Below are 20,033 nucleotides of genomic sequence, written 5' to 3' on the forward strand. Positions count from 1 at the left end.
TTTTGATGTTGCTTTGCACATTTATTTGTGCCTCCCAGTTGCCAACCAACGTGTCCGCTGAAAGGTCATTTTCGAAAATGTCAAGAATTTAAAATAGTCATGAAAATAATTTATAGATGATTTTTCCAAAGAAAAATCAAGAAAGAAATCTGTTGGGATCGAACTGGAATGACAATTTTTATGTATTCTTATTTAAATAAAAAAAATCTGCTTGCAATTTTTTTTCGCAAAAATGGTACATGCTTGAAGGGCGGCTACTAGAAAATTGCCTAGGGCGTCAATTGACCTAAACGCTGCCCTGAACATATGACAGAACATATGACAGAGCTTCTGTCATATTTCATATATTCCGTGTATATTAATATTATACACAGATTATACAATATATGACAGAAGCTCGAAACAAATGACAATCGATGAAAAGCCCTATTCTTTCATTTTTCCGACTGTAAATATACTTGTATGGTTTGTTCAACAGTAAATGGTTTGAGTTCAATTAGTGCGGTCGTATATATTATTAAATTTATCTGACCTGGCCCATTGTTAAGACCCACCCGGAGCGATAAGCCACCGAGGTAGACAGAGTTGGTCTTTTGCAATTAACACTGACCAGACGGTACTCCCATAATAAAGCCTAAAATAAATTTTACTTGAAATCCGGGCTGTTTATAGTGGTAACTAATTGAACTTAACCATTTACTGTTTAACATACCATATATGAAATGTCCAGTTGATGAGTTGAGAGTTCCGATGAAGTGACTGTATACGACTTGAGTGTATATAAAATGTCTTTCGATGTGCTGGGATTCGATGAACAGCGATTAAACTTTATAAACCTTATGCTGCCATCTTTCCGATAAATAGCAATAGTACAGAAATATGTAGTAGAAAGTGCAAAATTCTATCCCTCCTCACTGATTCATGATTCATTAAATTTTGTTTATATCATAACCTAAACCTGTTTAACAAAATACAAAATTAATTAGTTTTGTTTCAGTTCTTACCGGTTGTAGTTGTAGACTTAGCGGCTCGTATTTCCCTGTGAATTAATACGTAAGTACACAATTTAAATAAAATATTGCAATTGACATCCTTTTGATAATTAATGTTGATGTATTTCATTTTAACGTTTAAAGACGTTCATATCACCGATAAAATTGTATATTATGTGAATATTACAAACATATTACTCACATAGGTACTCACATTATCTTGTGAATATAATTTTTATGTGCATACCCATAATAATATCGTTTGTCTATCATAATATTAAATGTGTCTACATTTTCAAACATATTTTAATGTTGATTGTTTTGAAAAATTGTGCAACATTAAAAAATTATTTTTCAGATGTTATTATTGCTATAGGTACTGTAGTACAGCACAACCACAACCAGTTTCACATTTCACTTTGTATTTGAGATTTGGATGCGAACTGGTGTTCTGCTGTTGACGTTCGGATTTTCCAAATTTTTTAAATACATAGATTTTTAAATACATCTATTATTTTTTTAACCTCTCGCCAAGTAAAATACCTGCACAAAACAAAATTCAGAAAATATGGAAAAACCGAACGTCAACAACAGTGCGCATCCCAATCTCAAATACAAAGTGATTAGTGAATCCTGAATCTAGTCGTGCTGTAACTGTACTGTAGTCTGTAGTAATTGTAGTAACATAACAGCGAATTATACAGGGTGTTTCCTTCATACCGCACTTTAGACATATTACAGCTATTCTGAAAATTTTATGTATCTATCATCAACTTTGGTTACAACACTGTTTTTCAACTAGGACGAGTAAATTCAAAAGACAGATTCACACCCAATAATATCACTAGAAAAATCACCAAATACCAAATACACCTTTTTTTTGGTTGATCATGTGGGCCTTCGACGGTAGGCTATATTTATACATTATATTAGGTATACCTACTAATTAGTATAGGTACCTACTAATTAGTATAGGTACCTAATATAATGTATAAATATAGCCTACCGTCGAAGGCCCACATGATCAACCAAAAAAAAAGGTGTATTTGGTATTTGGTAATTTTTCTAGTGATATTATTGGGTGTGAATCTGTCTTTTGAATTTACTCGTCCTGGTTGAAAAACAGTGTTGTAACCAAAGTTGATGATAGATACATAAAATTTTCAGAATAGCTGTAATATGTCTAAAGTGCGGTATGAAGGAAACACTCTGTATAATTCGCTGTTATGTTACTACAATTACTACAGACTACAGTACAGTTACAGCACGACCAGATTCACGATTCACTAATCACTTTGTATTTGAGATTGGGATGCGCACTGTTGTTGACGTTCGGTTTTTCCATATTTTCTGAATTTTGTTTTGTGCAGGTATTTTACTTGGCGAGAGGTTAAAAAATAATAGATGTATTTAAAAATCTATGTATTTAAAAAATTTGGAAAATCCGAACGTCAACAGCAGTACACCAGTTCGCATCCAAATCTCAAATACAAAGTGAAATGTGAAACTGGTTGTGGTTGTGCTGTACTACAGTACCTATAGCAATAATAACATCTGAAAAATAATTTTTTAATGTTGCACAATTTTTGTGTTGCTATTAATAGAGTTCTAGAGTTCTAAAAACAACTGTTTTTATAAATAACAGCAGACTAAAAATCTAAAAATAAAAGGAATAACACAGAAAACACAAAAAATCGCCGATATAATTTAATTAGGTAACCTATGAAATGCCAATAGTGTCAAAATTTCATAAATGTCAATAGTGTCAAAATTTCATAACAGTGGAGTAAACTTGCCTGAGGTTGGACCACATACAAACAAGCACTATGGCGCGGTAAATTTGAATTACTCCTCCTAGTTTAAAAACAAGGTACAGTAACCGCGGCTATGCAGTAGAAAATAGACCTAACCCAACCTGAAAGCATTATCAATCCCTGATTTTCCCATTGTTGAATATCAGTGGCGTAGCTGAAGATTGGTGCCCCCCCTGCGACTATTCTTGTGGGCTCCCGTATTATAAACATAACGACAATTCATCATCATTCAACCCGGATCTATCCACTGCTGGATATAGGTCTCCATCAGTATTTTCCATGTTTTCCTGTTTTGTGCTGTTTGCATCCAATTTTTGTCGATCCGTTTTATGTCATCAGACCTCTATTACGGTATGCTTCTTGTCTTTGTATCCAGTGTATTATTCGCTGTGTCCATCTATTATCCGACATTCTAGCTATGTGCCCCGCCCAGTTCCACTTAAGGGTCATAATTCTTTCTATGGCATCTATCACTCCTGTTCTCCACCTTATTTCCTTGTTCATAATCCGATCCCTACGAGAAATGCCTAACATAGAGCATTCCATTGGTCTTTATGTAACTCAAATTTTATTTCTTATTTTCTTGGTTACTGTTAAAGTTTCTGCACCATATGTAAGTACTGTCAACACGCACTGATTAAAGACTTTTCTTTTGAGACACATCGGCGGTTCTGACTTAAAGACATAGCTCAGCTTGCCGAATGCCGCTCAAGTGAGTCCTATGCGGCGGCTTAGTTCACACATTTGATTATCTCTTCCTATTGGTATCTCATGCCCTAAGTACTTATAAGAGGTGGTTTCTTAAATATGCATGCCATTTACTGAAATATTTTCGCTTAACACCAGATTTGTCATGATTTGTGTTTTTGTGTGGTTCATTTTTAATCCAACTTGTAATCCAACGACAACTACTAACAGTATATAATTACTAAGATATGTGTAAATGACAATATTTGGCTTTTCTTTAATAAGTCTTCATCAGTTAGTGTTATTAGATTTTTTGGGAATAGACATGAAAACCTTATTATACATGTCGCTTAATCCGACAAACCTATATTAGTAAATTGTTGCAATATTATATCTAAATTTACATTGAAAACATTAATTTCAAAACTTTTTTGCCACAAGTTATTTTTCGTCGCAGCTGAACTTTCGAAACATTTTTTATACGTTTTATCCGTTTATTTTTAAATTCCGGTATAATACCCCACTATTCTGCTATTCCTACTGCTTCTGCTAAAGTTTCGAAAAACGAATTTCTCATTTCTCGAATCATGACATTTTCGTTAAAGATTTCGTTACTTGTCGGAAAACTTGACGCAAAGCCATATCAGCATCATGCCTGGATGACCACCGGGTTTCACATAACCTTTTAAGTGTTGGCAAACGCGATGAATCCAAAGTCATAAGAGTAAATGGTACATCCCATCTTTTAATACTTGCACTGAAAAAAAAAAACATAATCTTTTAATTATATCCTAAAAAAACCAACTCCTGTACACCAGCAACGTCAGCACTTAACACTAGGTTCAGATTATGGGATGCGCAATGAACATATTAAGCTGTTTTTTCAATGTCAGTTATGTGCCTTTGTACGCCTGAATATACACCACTCATAACGCTTGCCCCATCGTACCCCTTCTTCTCATTGTTTGATTTGCGTGTATAGAATAAATTGCTATGTAGAAATGCTATCAATGAGTGTCCCCGTTTAGGATTTAGTCAAACTCGTACCCCTTTCGTACCCCTTTCCTCTGCAGTTGTGTACGGAAAGGTGCTTTAATTGTATAAATTTTAAAATTTCATTTACAAGACCTTCTTCACTTTGGTCTAATATGCTAGTTAATCCCAAAAAACTTTTAATAACTTCTGCTTTGGGAGGTAAATTATTTTCATCGCAAGTTATTTTTACATACCGGAAAATAAAACTAAGCTGATCGGGCTCTGAGATATCTTGAGTAGTATGAAGAATTATTTAATAAAAACAACTTTTTTTAAGTAAATTAATCAATGTGTTTTCAGTTTCTTGAGCCAACAAATTTATAACTTCGTTTTTTATTTGGGAGCTCAAGTAATTGGATTTTAGTTACTGTTTTTGTTATATATATGAAAACTATTTAAAAAGTCAGTACAACTATAAACTAAATTTTGTCTGTGTTCTCACAATTTTAAAACACAACTTAACAACCATAACCATAATACTAAAAATGACAACACATTCTTTAACCACAGCCGCCATATTGGATCATTTTTAACATGTCATTGGAATGCCCAATCAGAGCTAACGTATAATGTATCTGCGCGTGGCACCAACAATTTTAATGAATTCGCGCACATTTACATTCACTCCCTTCTTCTGCTTCTTCATGTGCCATCTCCTCTAAGAAGGTTGGCAACCATCACGGCAATTCGCACTTTCGATACCGCTGCTCTAAAGAGATCAGCAGAAGTGCAATTAAACCAAGCTCTCAAATTGTTTAACCAGGAGATGCGTCCTCTTCCGCGACTCCTTCTACCCTGTATTCTTCCTTGTATTATTAATTGTAACAAGTTATAACGCTCGCCCCTCATAAAATGTCCCAGATCCCAATCAGTTATTCATCAATTCACTCCCAATCGCGCCTAAAGAAGTATACAGTAGAACGTCGATAATCCGGACGTCAACAATCCGGACCGTCAATAATCCGGATTTGTATCTAGCAAAAATATCTGATTCTTTTAAAATAAATTAAGAACTTCGAAAAACGAACCTCTACCGCAGTTCAAAAATATTTTACACATTTTTTTAAAAGCCCAAATAGTGTCTGATGTTTTTACTGTACACATGGTGCTATTATAAATTAATTACAATGCAGTGTTTAAACATAAAAAAATTGTTTTGATTAATTTCACTCTAGACACTTTACTGTACAAGAGAAAATTTAAAATTTTAAAACGTTTGTTGTACTTTAATGTGTATACTTTTTTTTGAGGTAATTTCGTCAATCCGGATAATTTGATAATCCGGATGGGGTGCGGTCCCAATTATTCCGGATTATTGACGTTCTACTGTACCTTCAAAAAGTCTCATGAGAGAGGTAATTCATTTTTTTAAGTGTGGTATTATAAATCACTAAAGATGGACGCGTTTCAAAGATTAAATTCCAATCATGCAAATTCTTCTTCCCCTTAGCAATAATATATAACTTTTGTTTTGTAATATTGTTTTGAAGCTATTTTCTTGTAGCGTCTTAATGCAATTTACTATTTTAGTTGGGATTAAGCCACAATTTTACTTTGGAATTAAGTATATTTGACCTTTTGATTTCCACTTCGGAAGTAACGATTTTCGAAGTGAAAACCGAAACGTCAATTTTAAACCAAATTGTGGTTTATTCCCAACTAAGATAGTAAAGTTTGTTTTGTATTTGTTTCTTTGTTTTTTTTTACAGCAAGTGAAGTGAACAGTTTTAAACAATTACAATGTCTGTACCTCATTGGTCTCCACAAACACGTTGGAATAAGAATACCTTAAAAGTATTAAATGAATTTTCCTCGAATATTGCCTCTGTGGAAAATGTTAATAGCATTATAGAGAAAAGTGACAAGTTTCCTATAAAATTTCCAACCAAATCTAATAGATGCAATTTTCTGAAGACTATCGTAAAGGAAGAAAGTTTAACTTCAAATATAAACTCAGTTTATCCAGTCTTACACGAAAGCGTGTTAAAGTTATGTTGTCACTTTATTTTGTTAAAAAGAAGCCATGGAAATCTAATCGAAAAAGACTATTATCGAGACTTGAGTCTTAAAGACCTCATAAATAAGATGTTGTTTAAAAGGGCTGTAGTTTTCTTGAACGAAGACGATAGTTATTTGCTTCTTAATAATAAAAGTGGAAGCGGAAAGTGGGAAACCATTGGAACTCCTAATCAAGTGATCTCTATTAAAGAATGTATGTCATACGATGAAATAAAACTATCAGCTTTGCTTTCTGTGAGCTCGATGACATATTTCATAAATAAAGGCCATAGAACCAATATTGGAAAATATGAGGCAGACAGGAGCATTGTTGAAGAAGAGGGTATAATAATCGGACTAATAGGACCGAGATTCGAAAAGAGTAATGTTATGGAATACCAGGAGATTGTGATTGGTAAAAAGCAAAATACTACCAGTAATGGCTTTGGTACTTCGGTTGAACATACTACTCCAAAATTGTTTACATCGTTTTATGACGAAGAATGTCTCACATACGAAGAAGCAATCGAGAGAAAAAAGAAAGTGGATGGAAAATTTCACGTCATTTATAATGATATCTTGTTTGATAACGATTTGTACTACAAAAGGCTAACAATATCAATAGACACGTTATTGATTGAAGCTAACTCAAGAGCAAAACAGAAATCCACCACGGCATATATACACGTTGTCGGACTTGGATTGGGTGTATGGAAAATTTCCGACCACCAGAACAAACTATTTATGGATTCTTTTGCAAAAAGATTACAGTAAGTACAAATATACACATACATTTTTTTTAAACATTGATCAAACGCCATTGCTTTGTAAAATATAGCTTTCGCCTGGCCTATAATCATTCTTCGACGTTCGATATTGATTTCAAATAAATGTCGCCTTTAGTCCGGTATAGCTAAGCTTTCACTAACAATACTGGAATGTATAGATAGATAGATAGATCTTTATTTAAATAGAAAAAAAACCTATTATACATACAATATAAAGAAAAGAAAGTACACTATAAATTTTTGATATGTTGTTTAAGCAATATTTTGAAATTATTGAGACTAGTACATTTTTTTACAGCTGCAGGTAACTGATTAAACTTAAGAAAGCTTTTAAAAAAGAGCGAATTCATCGTACTTTTATACATAGTTCTAGGTATATATATGTCATCTAAACCTCTGGTATTATAAGAATGAATATTTTTGTTAAAAGAAATGAATTCTTGAAAATATTCAGGTGATAAGCCGTCTACTATTTTGAAGACCAAAATCATGGTGAAATAAAACAATCTATTTTCAACAGAGAACCAGTTTAGAGTATTTAACATCGTCATAATTGGGGTACGACGATTTGTTTTAAGAATTATTCTCATTCCACGGTTTTGTAATTTTTGTAGCATGTTAAGTTTATTCAGATTAAATAAATATAAGATTGATAAGCAATAGTCAAAATGAGGGTGAATAATTGTGAATATATACTGTAATTTTTGAATCCATTGACAAATTTTGAGATATTCTGCTCAGAAAGTATAGTTTTTTTTTTATATTTTTTTATGAACATACTCGAAATGACTGTCAAAATTCAGAATATTGTCAAGTTGGAATCCCAAATATTTAGCTGTTGTAACCACTTCAATTTTTTCATTATTAATATTTAAATTATGTTCTCAGAATCGAGCAAGCTATATTTATGTTTACTAGTGAAAACCATTGCATTTGTTTTTTTAACATTCAACTTAAGTTTATTAATTATCAAGTATTGGTTAACCATATCTAAAATAGTATTAATTTTTTGAATGGCTATATCCAAATTTTCATCACTACAACAGATTAGAGTATCATCGGCAAAAAGGTTAATAAACTCACAATTTACAAAAATATCGATATTGTTAATGTACAGAATAAATAAAAGAGGGCCTAATACACTGCCTTGAGGAATACCTGTATTACTATCCATTTCAGATGATAATTGGTCTTTAAAACGTACTTTCTGTTTGCGATGTTCTAAATAATTTTCTAACCACTCAATTACTGCACCTCCTATACCATACTGTTTAAGTTTTGATATCAATATTGTCCTGTCGATGGTCTCAAAAGCTCTTTTTAAATCTAGAAATACACCGACTACGTACTTATTTTTATCTAAATTACTCTTTATGTGACATAATGTAACTTGTAATGCTGATTCACAAGAGAATTGTTTATGAAACCCTGATTGATTATTAATTAAAATTTTATTTTTTGTTACATGCTCCAATAATTGTTCATAAACAGCAATTTCTAATATTTTTTCTATAGGAGGTAAAGTATTGATTTGACGAAATTCTTCAGCTTTTGTAGTATTAGGTATTTTTTGTATGTATTACAATATATGTATTATATGTATTATATGTATTACAATAAGTAAGGTTTGCTGCAAAAGAAACAGTAGGTACCTACTGATGTGCGTATGCCTCAACGGGCCTAGCCGTGTAAGATGAAGAAAACTGCCCCCAACTCGATTCGAATTCCATATAGGTCACTGTTTAGCATATGTAGTGAAACTCACTTTCTGAAATTTTTAGCCCCTTAGGTGGTCATGTGACCCATCTAAAGCCTAATTAGGGTTTTTATGTTTTTATTTTTTATCTCAGCCGCATCGAGAACTAGCGAAAAACTTTCAATAAAAAAGTTGTAAGCTTTAAAACGTTCTGTCCGAATTTTTTTTTTAATTTTTGGAGGGAAATTTAAATTTTAGAACGATTATAAAATTTTAAATGCGTATAAAAAATAACTAAGACATTCGTTTTCACGAAAAAAATATATAACGTGTATTTTTGCATAATGTTTCACCTTGAATTTTTTCAAAATTTTAAAATTGGTTAAAAGCATCTTTAAAAATAAAAAACCGCATTTTTTCGGTTTTTTTTTCGTTTTTTGATATAATTTTATACATATTCTTTAAAAAAGGTAACAACGTTACTAGAATAGGTAAAAAACTGAAAAATAATTGGGGGTTGCTTCATAAAAATTTTTTGTAATGCCATCCATTTTCAAGATACAGGGCGTTGAAGAAAACAAAATTTTACACATTTTTTACGATTTTGCCGAAACTACTTTTTTGCAACCATTGCAAAATTGTAATAAAATTTTGCGAGTTTTAAGAGGTAGTTGTTGTGCCTTTTTTGACATACAATTAAGAATTTTATATTTATCATTGGCGCGCATAGGGGTAATGGTCTGAACTTTTTAAAGGAAAAAGGTAGTATGCCACTGACATATTTCAAATTAACAATCGTTTCTGAATTCCTTGTTTAATTTTTGACAAAAAATTTATCTTCCTATTTTTTCATACGACGCGCCATTTTTATTCAAAAAATAAAACATTTTAACCATTACAAAGTATTCGAACTTCTAGTAGTTTCTGCATCTACATATACATAGTTTTTTTATCGCAAATTGAACAGGGAATTCAAAAATGATGGTTAATTTGAAATATGTCAGTGGCGTACTATCTTTTTTTCTTTGAAAATTAAGACCATTACCCGTATGCGCGCCAATGATAAATATCAAATCCTTAACAAAACATGCACAATAACTACCTCTTAAAACCCGCTGAGTTTTACTACAATGCTGCCAGTAGTTTCGGCAAAATCGTAAAAAATGTGTAAAATTTTGTTTTCTTCAACGCCCTGTATCTTGAACATGGATGGCGTTACAAAAAATTTTATTAAGAAAACCCCACTTATTTTTCAGTTTTTTACCTATTCTAGTGACGGTGTTACCTTTTTTGAAAAATATATATAAAATTGTATCAAAAACCAAAAAAATACCGAAAAATGCGGTTTTTAATTTTTAAAGGAGCGTTTCACCAATTTTAATGATTTAAAAAAATTCAGGGTGGAATATTATACAAGAATACACGTTATATATTTTTTTCGTGAAAACGAATATGTTAGTTATTATTTTATACCCATTTAAAATTTTAGAATCGTTCTAAAATTTAAATTTCCGCCACAAATTAAAAAAAAAATTTCGGACAGAACTTTTTAAAGCTTACAACTTTTTTATTTAAAGTTTTTCGCTAGATCTCGATGCGGCTGAGATAAAAAATAAAAACATAAAAACCCTAATTAGGCTCTAGGTGGGTCACGTGACCACCTAGGGGGCTAAAAATTTCAGAAAGTGAGTTTCAGTATATATGCTAAACGGTGACCTATAGGGAATTCGAATCGAGTTAGGGCAATTTTCATCATCTTACCCGGCTAGGCCGTTTGTATGTGTCATGCGCCGGGTGGTTTTTGAAAGTCAGTATAATGTTGTCTGTTGTGTTAATGTTAGATGCTTCAGGATGGTTTTCAGTTTTGCAGAAAATTTTTTTATCATAGAGTGCTATTTTCGGTCATACGGAAAACGGTCCAAGCTTAAAATCAACAAGGGTTTCAACAGACCGGGGCAACCTGTCACACGGTCAGGGAGTTTCTTCGAATACTGGGTGATCATTTTAGGAGACCGCCACTCACCAGACCTAACGCCACCTGATGCGTACCTAATATGGAGAATGCTGCAGGAGGCAGACGGATACACCGTCTGACATTCCGGAATTGCGGACTAGAATTAAAGATTTTTTCATGCGAGGGCACCTTTAACATCTGTTGTATCGGAAACGTCGTCGTGAATAATGTTTGCAAAACTATATCGTGAATACGAGCATTTTAATGCTCATTTCAGTATGGTTTATTTTGCCGCATATAGTAAATTCTTTCACGGTTTTTGCTGTAAATTTTAAAGAACCGCTTGGATTGACATGAAATTTGGCATACACATAGCTAACATGTCAAAGAAAAAAGTGATATGGTGCCGAAAAGTGATATGGTGATAGGGTGCTTTTGCCCTGGGGGTGACTTTCACCCCATCTCGGGGGTGAAAAATATATGTCCAGGATAAGCCCCTAAATGGATAAACTGACCAATTTTAAGTAACTTTTGTTCTATAGAGTTTTTTCACCAAATCAATACTTTTCGAGTTATTTGCAAGTGAATATGTTCATTTTTCAACAAATTAACCACGTTTTTAGACGGTCTTTCGCAAATAACTCAAAACGTAAGCAATTTGTCGAAAAAAATATTCTTAGCAAAACTATAGCCTATAAAAAAGTGAATAAAACGGTGCATATTATATTAGGTCTCTATACCTAGCAAAAGCAGAGTTAAGCTAATGAAAAATAGGTTCATATTTGAAAAATTCCAAATAGAATAATTCAATATGAAATATCCAAATAATGAAGCATTCTTGGGGAAAACACATTACAACTTTTTTAAAGTGTTTAAAAAAAGCTTATTTCTGTTTGTATAAAAAAAATTTTTAGCACCAAATGTAAGTAAGTTACGCTCAAAATAAAGTTGGTCCCTTTTGTTTTGGCAAAAAAAAATCCGGAAGGTCACCCCCCAATTGGCAACTTAAATGAAATTAATCGTTACCGCTTCACGAGTTACTTCACTTATGTTGTGTTTCTACAAGTTATTTCACTTATGTTGTATAATATGATCTGTAAGTTTCATCGATTCAAAGAGCTTATTATTGAAAAAAATTGGTTTTACGGTAAAATTTTTAAAAATTTTAATTTTGAAAAAAATGCTTTTTTTTCAAAATAACCTAAAAATTGTTAGAGATACCAAAAATCTTAAACAATAAAAAAAGTTGGCTTTACTTTTCAGAATATTTTGTATTTTTTTGTTTTTCTATAAGACAAAAATTGATTAAGATTCGGTGTTTCTAAATTTGCATACACTCATGATAAGTGATTCGTTCAAGCCCTTTTAACTACAGCTCTTTCAAAAATAAGGACTTTGAACCGATGGAACTTATAGATCATATGATTAATACATACGCGAGTAAAAAACTTGTGAAGTGGTAACAATTAAGTTCATTTGAAATGCTAATTACGAGGGTGATTTTCCCAATGTCTTACCAAAAAAAGGACCAACTTTATTTTGAGCATAACTTGTTTACTTTTGATGCTAAAATTTTTTTTAAAAAAACAAAAATAAGCATTTTTTAAACACTTTAAAAAAGTTAAAATGAGTTTTCCCCAAAAAAGTGCTTCGTTTGTTGGTTATGGCACGTTAAAATATTCGATTTGGAATTTTACGAATATGAACCTATTTTTCATTAGCTATAACTCTGCTTCTACTAGGTATAGTGACCTAAAACATATGTTACAGTTCAAGTTGATTATCCAGTTGGAGTTGACTTTTCCTAGTTCGAGTCGACTCAAACGGCTGGTTTTAGTAAAAGTTGATTATAAATATAAAATAAAGATTTTTATTCAACATTTACTAGTAAACGTAGACTCCAACTAGTTAAAGTATACTCTTCCCAATGCCATTTAGTAAAAGTTGATTCACACAAACAACCGATTCTAGAAATTAAATGTTACTGTATATTATGTTCAAATCGTGACATTTATAGTCCAGGCTGTATCGTCGCCCCCGTTAGGTAAATTATTCCAGTTCGATTTTTTTGCACAAACTTACTCAAAAAGAGGTCCTTATAACGAATCCACAGGGTAGCAGGTGGTACCGTAATCGAAAAACTGTTTAAACAATTTTTTTTAAACAAATTCACAAAAAAAATTCACTGCGAACATTTTTTTTACATCATTAATTTGGGTCATTCGGAGCAAAAGAGGTCTTTTGTGATTTTTCTGTAAAATTTATTGTTCTCGAGTTATACGCGATTTAAAATTTGAAAAATGCAAAAATTACCATTTTCAAGGCTTAATAACTCAGTTAAAAATTATTATTATGAAAGTCAGAAAATCACCAAATCAAATTTTAACGACCCCCCTACAAGGTACTGAAGAAATATTTGTCATTATTGTATTACTAAGCTGTTATTTTTAATTATTAACAATGAGCGCTAGGAGTGTATTGAGGCGGCTGTCAATGTGAGTGCGACTGAGGTGCACCATTGGACCGTCGGAATGGAGGATATTACTCGCACTCACATTGACGGCCGCCTCAATACGCTTTTAGCGCTCATTGTTGATCATTAAAAATAACAGCTTAGTAATAAAATAATGACAAAAATTTCTTCAGGAACTTGTAGGGCGGGCTTTAAACTTTAATTAGGTGTCTTTCTGACTTTTATAATAATTGTTTTTAATCGAGTTATTAAGCCTTAAAAATGGTCATTTCGCATTTTTCAAATTTTAAATCGCGTATAACTCGAAAACTATTAATTTTAGAGAAAAATCATGAAGTATGCTTTTTGCGCACGCACGCGATGTTTAGAACATGAGCGGACCGAGTGCTATATATCGCTTAAGTGCGCAAAAAGTACTTCACGCACAGTTTCATACAATATTTTATCTACCAAAAAACAAATAAAAAAACTGCAACTCTTCGTCACTGGAATACATTCCTATTTTACAATTTTTTAGAACTTTGACATTTAAAAATTCAAACTTTTGTCAAACCACAAAACTGTCAAAACTTTTTTTGTAATTTAATGCTCACATGTCATCACCATGACAAGGCGAAAGTTAAGGATATTTGATTATATGAAAGTGTGCTAAAAAACAGTGCGAAAAAGTAAATCCCATTTAAAATACATTATTACTTCAGGCACACTTTAAACCCTTCATGTACTGCTATCTATACTTACAATTTTCACACAATAAAACTTATACATAACATAAGGTAGAGTAGATAAGAATTATTTTTGTGAATTTGCTTAACAAAACTGGGTTAAACAATTTTTCGACCGCGGTACCTCCTGACACTGTGTATTTGTTATAAGGATGTATTTGTTAGAGTAAGTTTGTGCAAAAAAATCGAATCAGAATAATTTACCTAACGGGGGCGACGTTACAGTCTGGACTAATAAGTATTTGAAACGGTCAAAACAAAGAGACGCACACTCATCAAAAATGCACGTGAGATTATACTCGTATAAATTGTATCATCTACTTTTACTAACAAGAGTTAGAAAGAGTCAACTTCAACTAGTAAAAGTTGATTTAAATTTTTCAAATCAGCTTTTACTGCTCGTTTCAGTTGGAGTTGACTCGAACTAGGAAAAGTCAACTCTAACTGAGAATCAACTTGAACTGTAACATATATGTTTTTCATTTTTTACGTGCTATATTTTTGATAAGAATTTTTTTCGACCATATACTTATCTTTTGAGTTATTTGATAAAAACCGTCTGAAAACGTGGTTATTTTGTAGAAAAATTAACATATTCACTCGCAAATAACTCGAAACTTAGTAAAAAACTTTATAAAACAAAAGTTGCTTAGAATTAGTCATTTTATCCATTTCCGGACTTATTTCGAACATATATTTTTCACCCCCAAAAGGGGGTGAAACTCACCCCTAGGGCAAAAGCACACATCGGCACAATATCACTTTTTTTCTTTGACTTGTTAGCTATGTGTATGCCAAATTTCATGTCAATCCAAGCGGTTCCTTAAAACTTAAAGGTTTTGCAATATATTACCTTTAAAGAACGTACTAATACTGTACATTTTATTCAAAATATTTATTTTCTTGCAAGAAGTTTTTTAGGCCGTCCGCACATGGGTCGATCGAAGACACGTCTCGAAGTTCGCGCGTCTTGCTGGTTTGTACGAACCCTGCGACACAAGCGATTGCCCTCCGCACACTAGTCGATTCTGTTACGCGATTTATAAATTAACGCATTTTTTATATAGTAACTAAAACGACTATTTCGATCTGTGAAAAGTACGGTATTATTACATTTTTATACAGTTGCATTATACAGTTGAGCGTATTTTTCTACTTCCTCAACGAATTTATAATAAACATCTAGAAACAGAAGTTCAATGTTTTCATAATTTTACATTACAAACAATATATTTCCACAAAACTAATAGTACTACAATCAACGAACATAACATTCACCGATCTTTAAAAAGACAAATTTAATTTAGGGCAAAAATCAACAAAAACGAAGCAAACAAATAAAATAATGACTGTAAACGTGCGTCTCACTCGAACTTTCTCGTGCGCTTCAGATCGCACGGAACGAGAGTCGTACAAGACGAGGAGATTTACAATCCTAAACGCTCCGTGTACGGAGCTCAATACTACAACGAAGGAACTTAAGTGACGGGGAGAGATCTACGCGATTGGAATCGAGTCGATTACTTCGAGCGTCGCGCCATGTGCGGACGGCCTTAATCTAACTAAAGCAACACGTTGTAATATAGTTTCAATGATTATATTGCCAACTCATAGATTAGATTCATGTTAAATAGGGAAGTCAGTTCTCTATCTAGGGAAGTCATTTTTACGAGGCTTGTAGACATACAGTGCGGCAAAGAAAAATGGAATCAATTCATTATTTCGTGAAAGTGATTTTGGAAAAAAATCCCGAAACAAGTCGATTCTTATTTTTAAATTACGATTTTTTGGCATATTATATCATATTAGTGACGTCATCCATCTGGGCGCGATGACGTAATCGATCTTCTTCTTCATGTCCTTACAGAACGTTGGTTACCATCATAGCTATCTTAATTTTATTCACGGCCACCCTAAATAGCATGCTTGTATCAACCCCATACCAATCTCGCAAGTTTTTCAACAATGAGGTTCTTCTTCGTCCTGGACTGCGTTTGCCTGCTATTTTTCCTTACTTTTTCTGCTTACGTAATTGATGATTTTTTTTAATGAGAATATGGATCGTGTACTAGCTTATTTAGGTTATGAAATTCTCTATTCAGTAATATAAACATTCACATAATTATGTATACAGGGTGTCCATTTTTTTTTCAATTAAATTAATTGACACAAAAAGAAGAATGTATGTAATTTATTTAATTCAAAACACATTTTGCTGCTGTTAGTAATCAGAAAAAAAATGTTTATTTGACGAATAAACATTGCTTTTCGCTTTAGGGGGTACGCGCAAAATCTTGGTCCAATGCTATTTAAATGCATAAATTTTTTTTAGATCCTGAGAAAACTAATAAATATTTTTAACAAATTCAAACGCAGAATAAAAAATTACGTTATTATCGAGGGCCGAAAGTCCCTTAAAATAAACAAAAATATCTTTTGAATGAAATATTTGAAATTAAAAATCACACTAAATTTTCTCTTAGTTCACTCCTGTAACTTATTAAAATAAACATTATAGAAGCTTTCAGGGACTTTCGGCCCTCGGTAATAATGTAATCTTTCATTATGCGTTTAAATTTTTCAAAAATACTTATTAGTTTTCTCAGGATTAGAAAAAAATGATTGCATTTAAATAGCATTGGACCAATATTTTGGCCTACCCCCTTAAATTCAATGTTCAAGCTGCCACCCACCTGCCTTTTGGTAGTTTGAACATTTAATATACGAAAAGCTGTGTTTATTTGTTCAATAAACATTTTTTTCTGTTTTGTGACAGTAGTCGAGGAAATGAAGCATTTTGGCTCGCAATTTTTTCGTCCAGCATGGATTTACTTGAAATTTTCACAGAAGGTAGGGAGGGAATAGTCCAAGGATCATTTTCTATATCATGCTGCTGTACGCTAAAACCTTGGGGTAGTTGCCACCCCATTTCGGGGGTGGGAATTTTTTTATTACATTTTAACCATGTAAATCGATGTAAAAAGTGATTTTAAGAAAAAAATATTTTTTACATTTTCTTCGTAAAACTAATATTTTTCGAGTTATTCGTGGTTGAAAGTAACAGTTTTTCGACGGAAAAATCGACTTTTTTAGAGGGTTTATTGAGAATAACTCGAAAAATATGCATTTAATCAAAAAACCTGTAGATATCAAAAATTGTATCTTTTGGTAACACAAATGAAACTGTTTTTCTATAATATTTTTACGACCAATACAAACTGAGATACGGCATGTTAAAGGTTAGCTTTTTTCGTCAAATGCATAATTTGAAATAATCAAAGCCAAATAACGGGAAAACTTTGCATTTTCCAGGAAAACTTACATGATGTTTTTTCAAGCATACAATAAGATCTTTCACAAAAATAATACAAAGTTTCTAGCATAAAAATTGAGCAACTTATGATAAAAAAAAGTCGGTACCTATTTTTCTATACGAAAAAAACAGTGAAAACAACCCCTTAACTACCCTTGTAACTAAAAATTGGTCTTCGCCTTTCTGTAATTCCTTTTATATTTATATTATCAATACACCCAAGAAGTTTGACCTATTTAAAAGGCCTAATTTTAGAAAAATTGGAGTTTAAAGAAACATCGATTTTTTGCAATTTTGCATTTTTCATCATTTTCTTCAAAACGTCTCCGAAAATACTGGAGATACGAAAAAATTGATAGATTACTAAATTGTAGCTTTTTAATAGATACAATCTCCTTATGCATAGATTTTCATTACAGTGAACAGTTTCAGCTCATATAGCTGTTTAAACATCTATTTACGAGCAAACATTCCTGTATTCGAGCCATTTAAACCCACTTCAATTAAAAATTAAGAGATCGTACGGAATTTAATTTAAACAGTCCTATTACTCTTCAATAATCCTACAAAGCTATTATTGAAAAAACTTTTATCGCCAAAAATGAAGGAGCTATGTTTATAAAACTAATTTTTTTTTCGAAAAATTCGTATAGAGTATTTTCAATGTACCTTTATATATTTATAATACTACAGAGCCGGTTCGTATACTGGATGACTAAAAAACTATTTGTATGTGTATTTTTATATATTTGTAAATTCGTATTTTATTACAAATAAATGTTTTTGTAATTCTTTAATTCTACTTTTTTTTCTATATAGATCTATTAAATTGTCTACTTATAAAAATTGCAATGTTATTAAGGGTGGTTTTTAAGGGTTGAAATATTACGATATTACATCCTAAAGCATAAAACAATCATTATTTAACCAGTCAAAACCAAATTTTACCTGTATTAAAGTTTACAATGTTTTTATATAATTTTTGACAATAAGGGTAGTTTACACCCTAAAAATAATCAATGTCCTTGAGCATGATATAGAATATGAAGTACAGGGTAAGATGATCTTAACCCCAAATTTTTATGTAAATTGAATCAAGCCGAAATTATTCTTTTAGGATAAGTAAACTTTTCATATAGAGCTCCAACAAGGGTGGATTTAAGGGTTGAAATATTGTGATATTATATCTTAAAGCACAAAACAATCATTATGTAACTAATAAGAAGCAATTGTTGACAATATTAAAGTTTAAAATGGTATTTTATATTTTTTTTCAATTAGGGGTGGTTCACCCTTAAAAGACCAAAAGCGTACAACGGCTGAATATAGAAAATGAACTAGATGGTGAAATGAGCCTAATCCCAAATTTTTGTACAAATCGATGCTGGACGAAAAAATTGCGAGGTTTTGCCATTTTTCCAGCTTCATTTCCTCAACTACAGCCGTAAAATGTATTTTGAATTTGAATTAAATAAATTACATACATTCTTCTTTTTGTGTCAATCAGTTTAATTCGAAAAAAAAATTTTTGAACACCCTGTAAAAATAATTATGTTTATGTTGATAATACTGAATATATAATTGAATACCCTTTCAAATGAGCTAGCACACGACCCCTATCCTTATTTAAAAAATCATCGGTTAAGTCATCACGCCCACATGGATGGCGTCATTAGTTTCATATATTATGCCAAAAAATCGTAATTTAAAAATAAAAATCGACCTTTTCGGGATTTTTTCCAAAATCGCTCATCAAATAATGAATTATTCCATTTGGCTTCGCCACACTGTATGCGTTCCCCACATAGCATCTAAAAGCATAATTCCAAAGTCCATAATTTATTGCAGTTAAAACATTGTAAATCCAACAAAAGTATAAATATCAAAGAACGCTTCAGAAATATAGACTAATATTTATGATTTTGAAATAAATAATTATTTTGTCAATACGAAATTCCAAAAAAATAAGATATGCTTTCTCTAATTTTTGATATCCAATTTAAACTATATAGACTAATGGTGAGTCACAATATCTATAACACAGCGTAATATAATATGATTTATGACTATATTTAATAAATACATTGTTTACAATAAATGTTACTTATTTGTTTATGAGGAAGTCAAATCTGCAATAAAAAATGGATATATTTAAGATTTTAAAGTTACTCCCCACCACACCTCCAGGGGGTGGGGTAGAAAGTCATGTTTGGTGTTATTCGACAGGTTTTTATAAAATATTAAATACGTATTTTTTGGGTTTTCATTTGGAAGTGTATTTCTCGAGATATTAGACCGTTTCTGTAATTTACTTATGTTGTGATATCACGATAAATTGTTTTTTTGCGACTATAGCGCCATCTATCCACAATTCGAAAACATCTGTCGAATAAAGTTGCTTACCTTTACGTAAGCAATTAAAATCTGCAATAAAAACTGGGGTTTTCTTTTAAGTTTTTATAGTTACCCCCCACCCCTCCTGCAGAGGGTGGAGCGGGGTTGTGTTTGGTTTCATTCGATAGATTTTTGAAAATTATTAAACACGTATTTTTCAGTTT

At 31.8% G+C, this 20,033-nt stretch overlaps 1 protein-coding gene across 4 annotated transcripts in view; it reads left to right on the forward strand.

Annotated features, from left to right (window-relative positions):
• Positions 1 to 20,033, forward strand: part of LOC114342827 (uncharacterized) — a 117,165-nt gene that overhangs the window by 46,603 nt on the left and 50,529 nt on the right. The window contains exons 2-3 of one of the 4 annotated variants that reach the window (XM_050649786.1): positions 998 to 1,053; positions 6,238 to 7,296. In XM_050649786.1, coding sequence (XP_050505743.1) covers positions 6,269 to 7,296 — 1,028 coding nt within the window. In that variant the 5' untranslated portion in view covers positions 998 to 1,053; positions 6,238 to 6,268. Of the gene's footprint in view, positions 1 to 891; positions 1,054 to 6,237; positions 7,297 to 20,033 lie in introns of those variants that run through there. The other 3 variants (XM_028293638.2, XM_050649785.1, XM_028293637.2) reach the window with 3 other exon arrangements.

The sequence above is a fragment of the Diabrotica virgifera genome, chromosome 4, assembly GCF_917563875.1.
Source record: "Diabrotica virgifera virgifera chromosome 4, PGI_DIABVI_V3a".
Lineage (NCBI taxonomy): Eukaryota > Metazoa > Arthropoda > Insecta > Coleoptera > Chrysomelidae > Diabrotica > Diabrotica virgifera.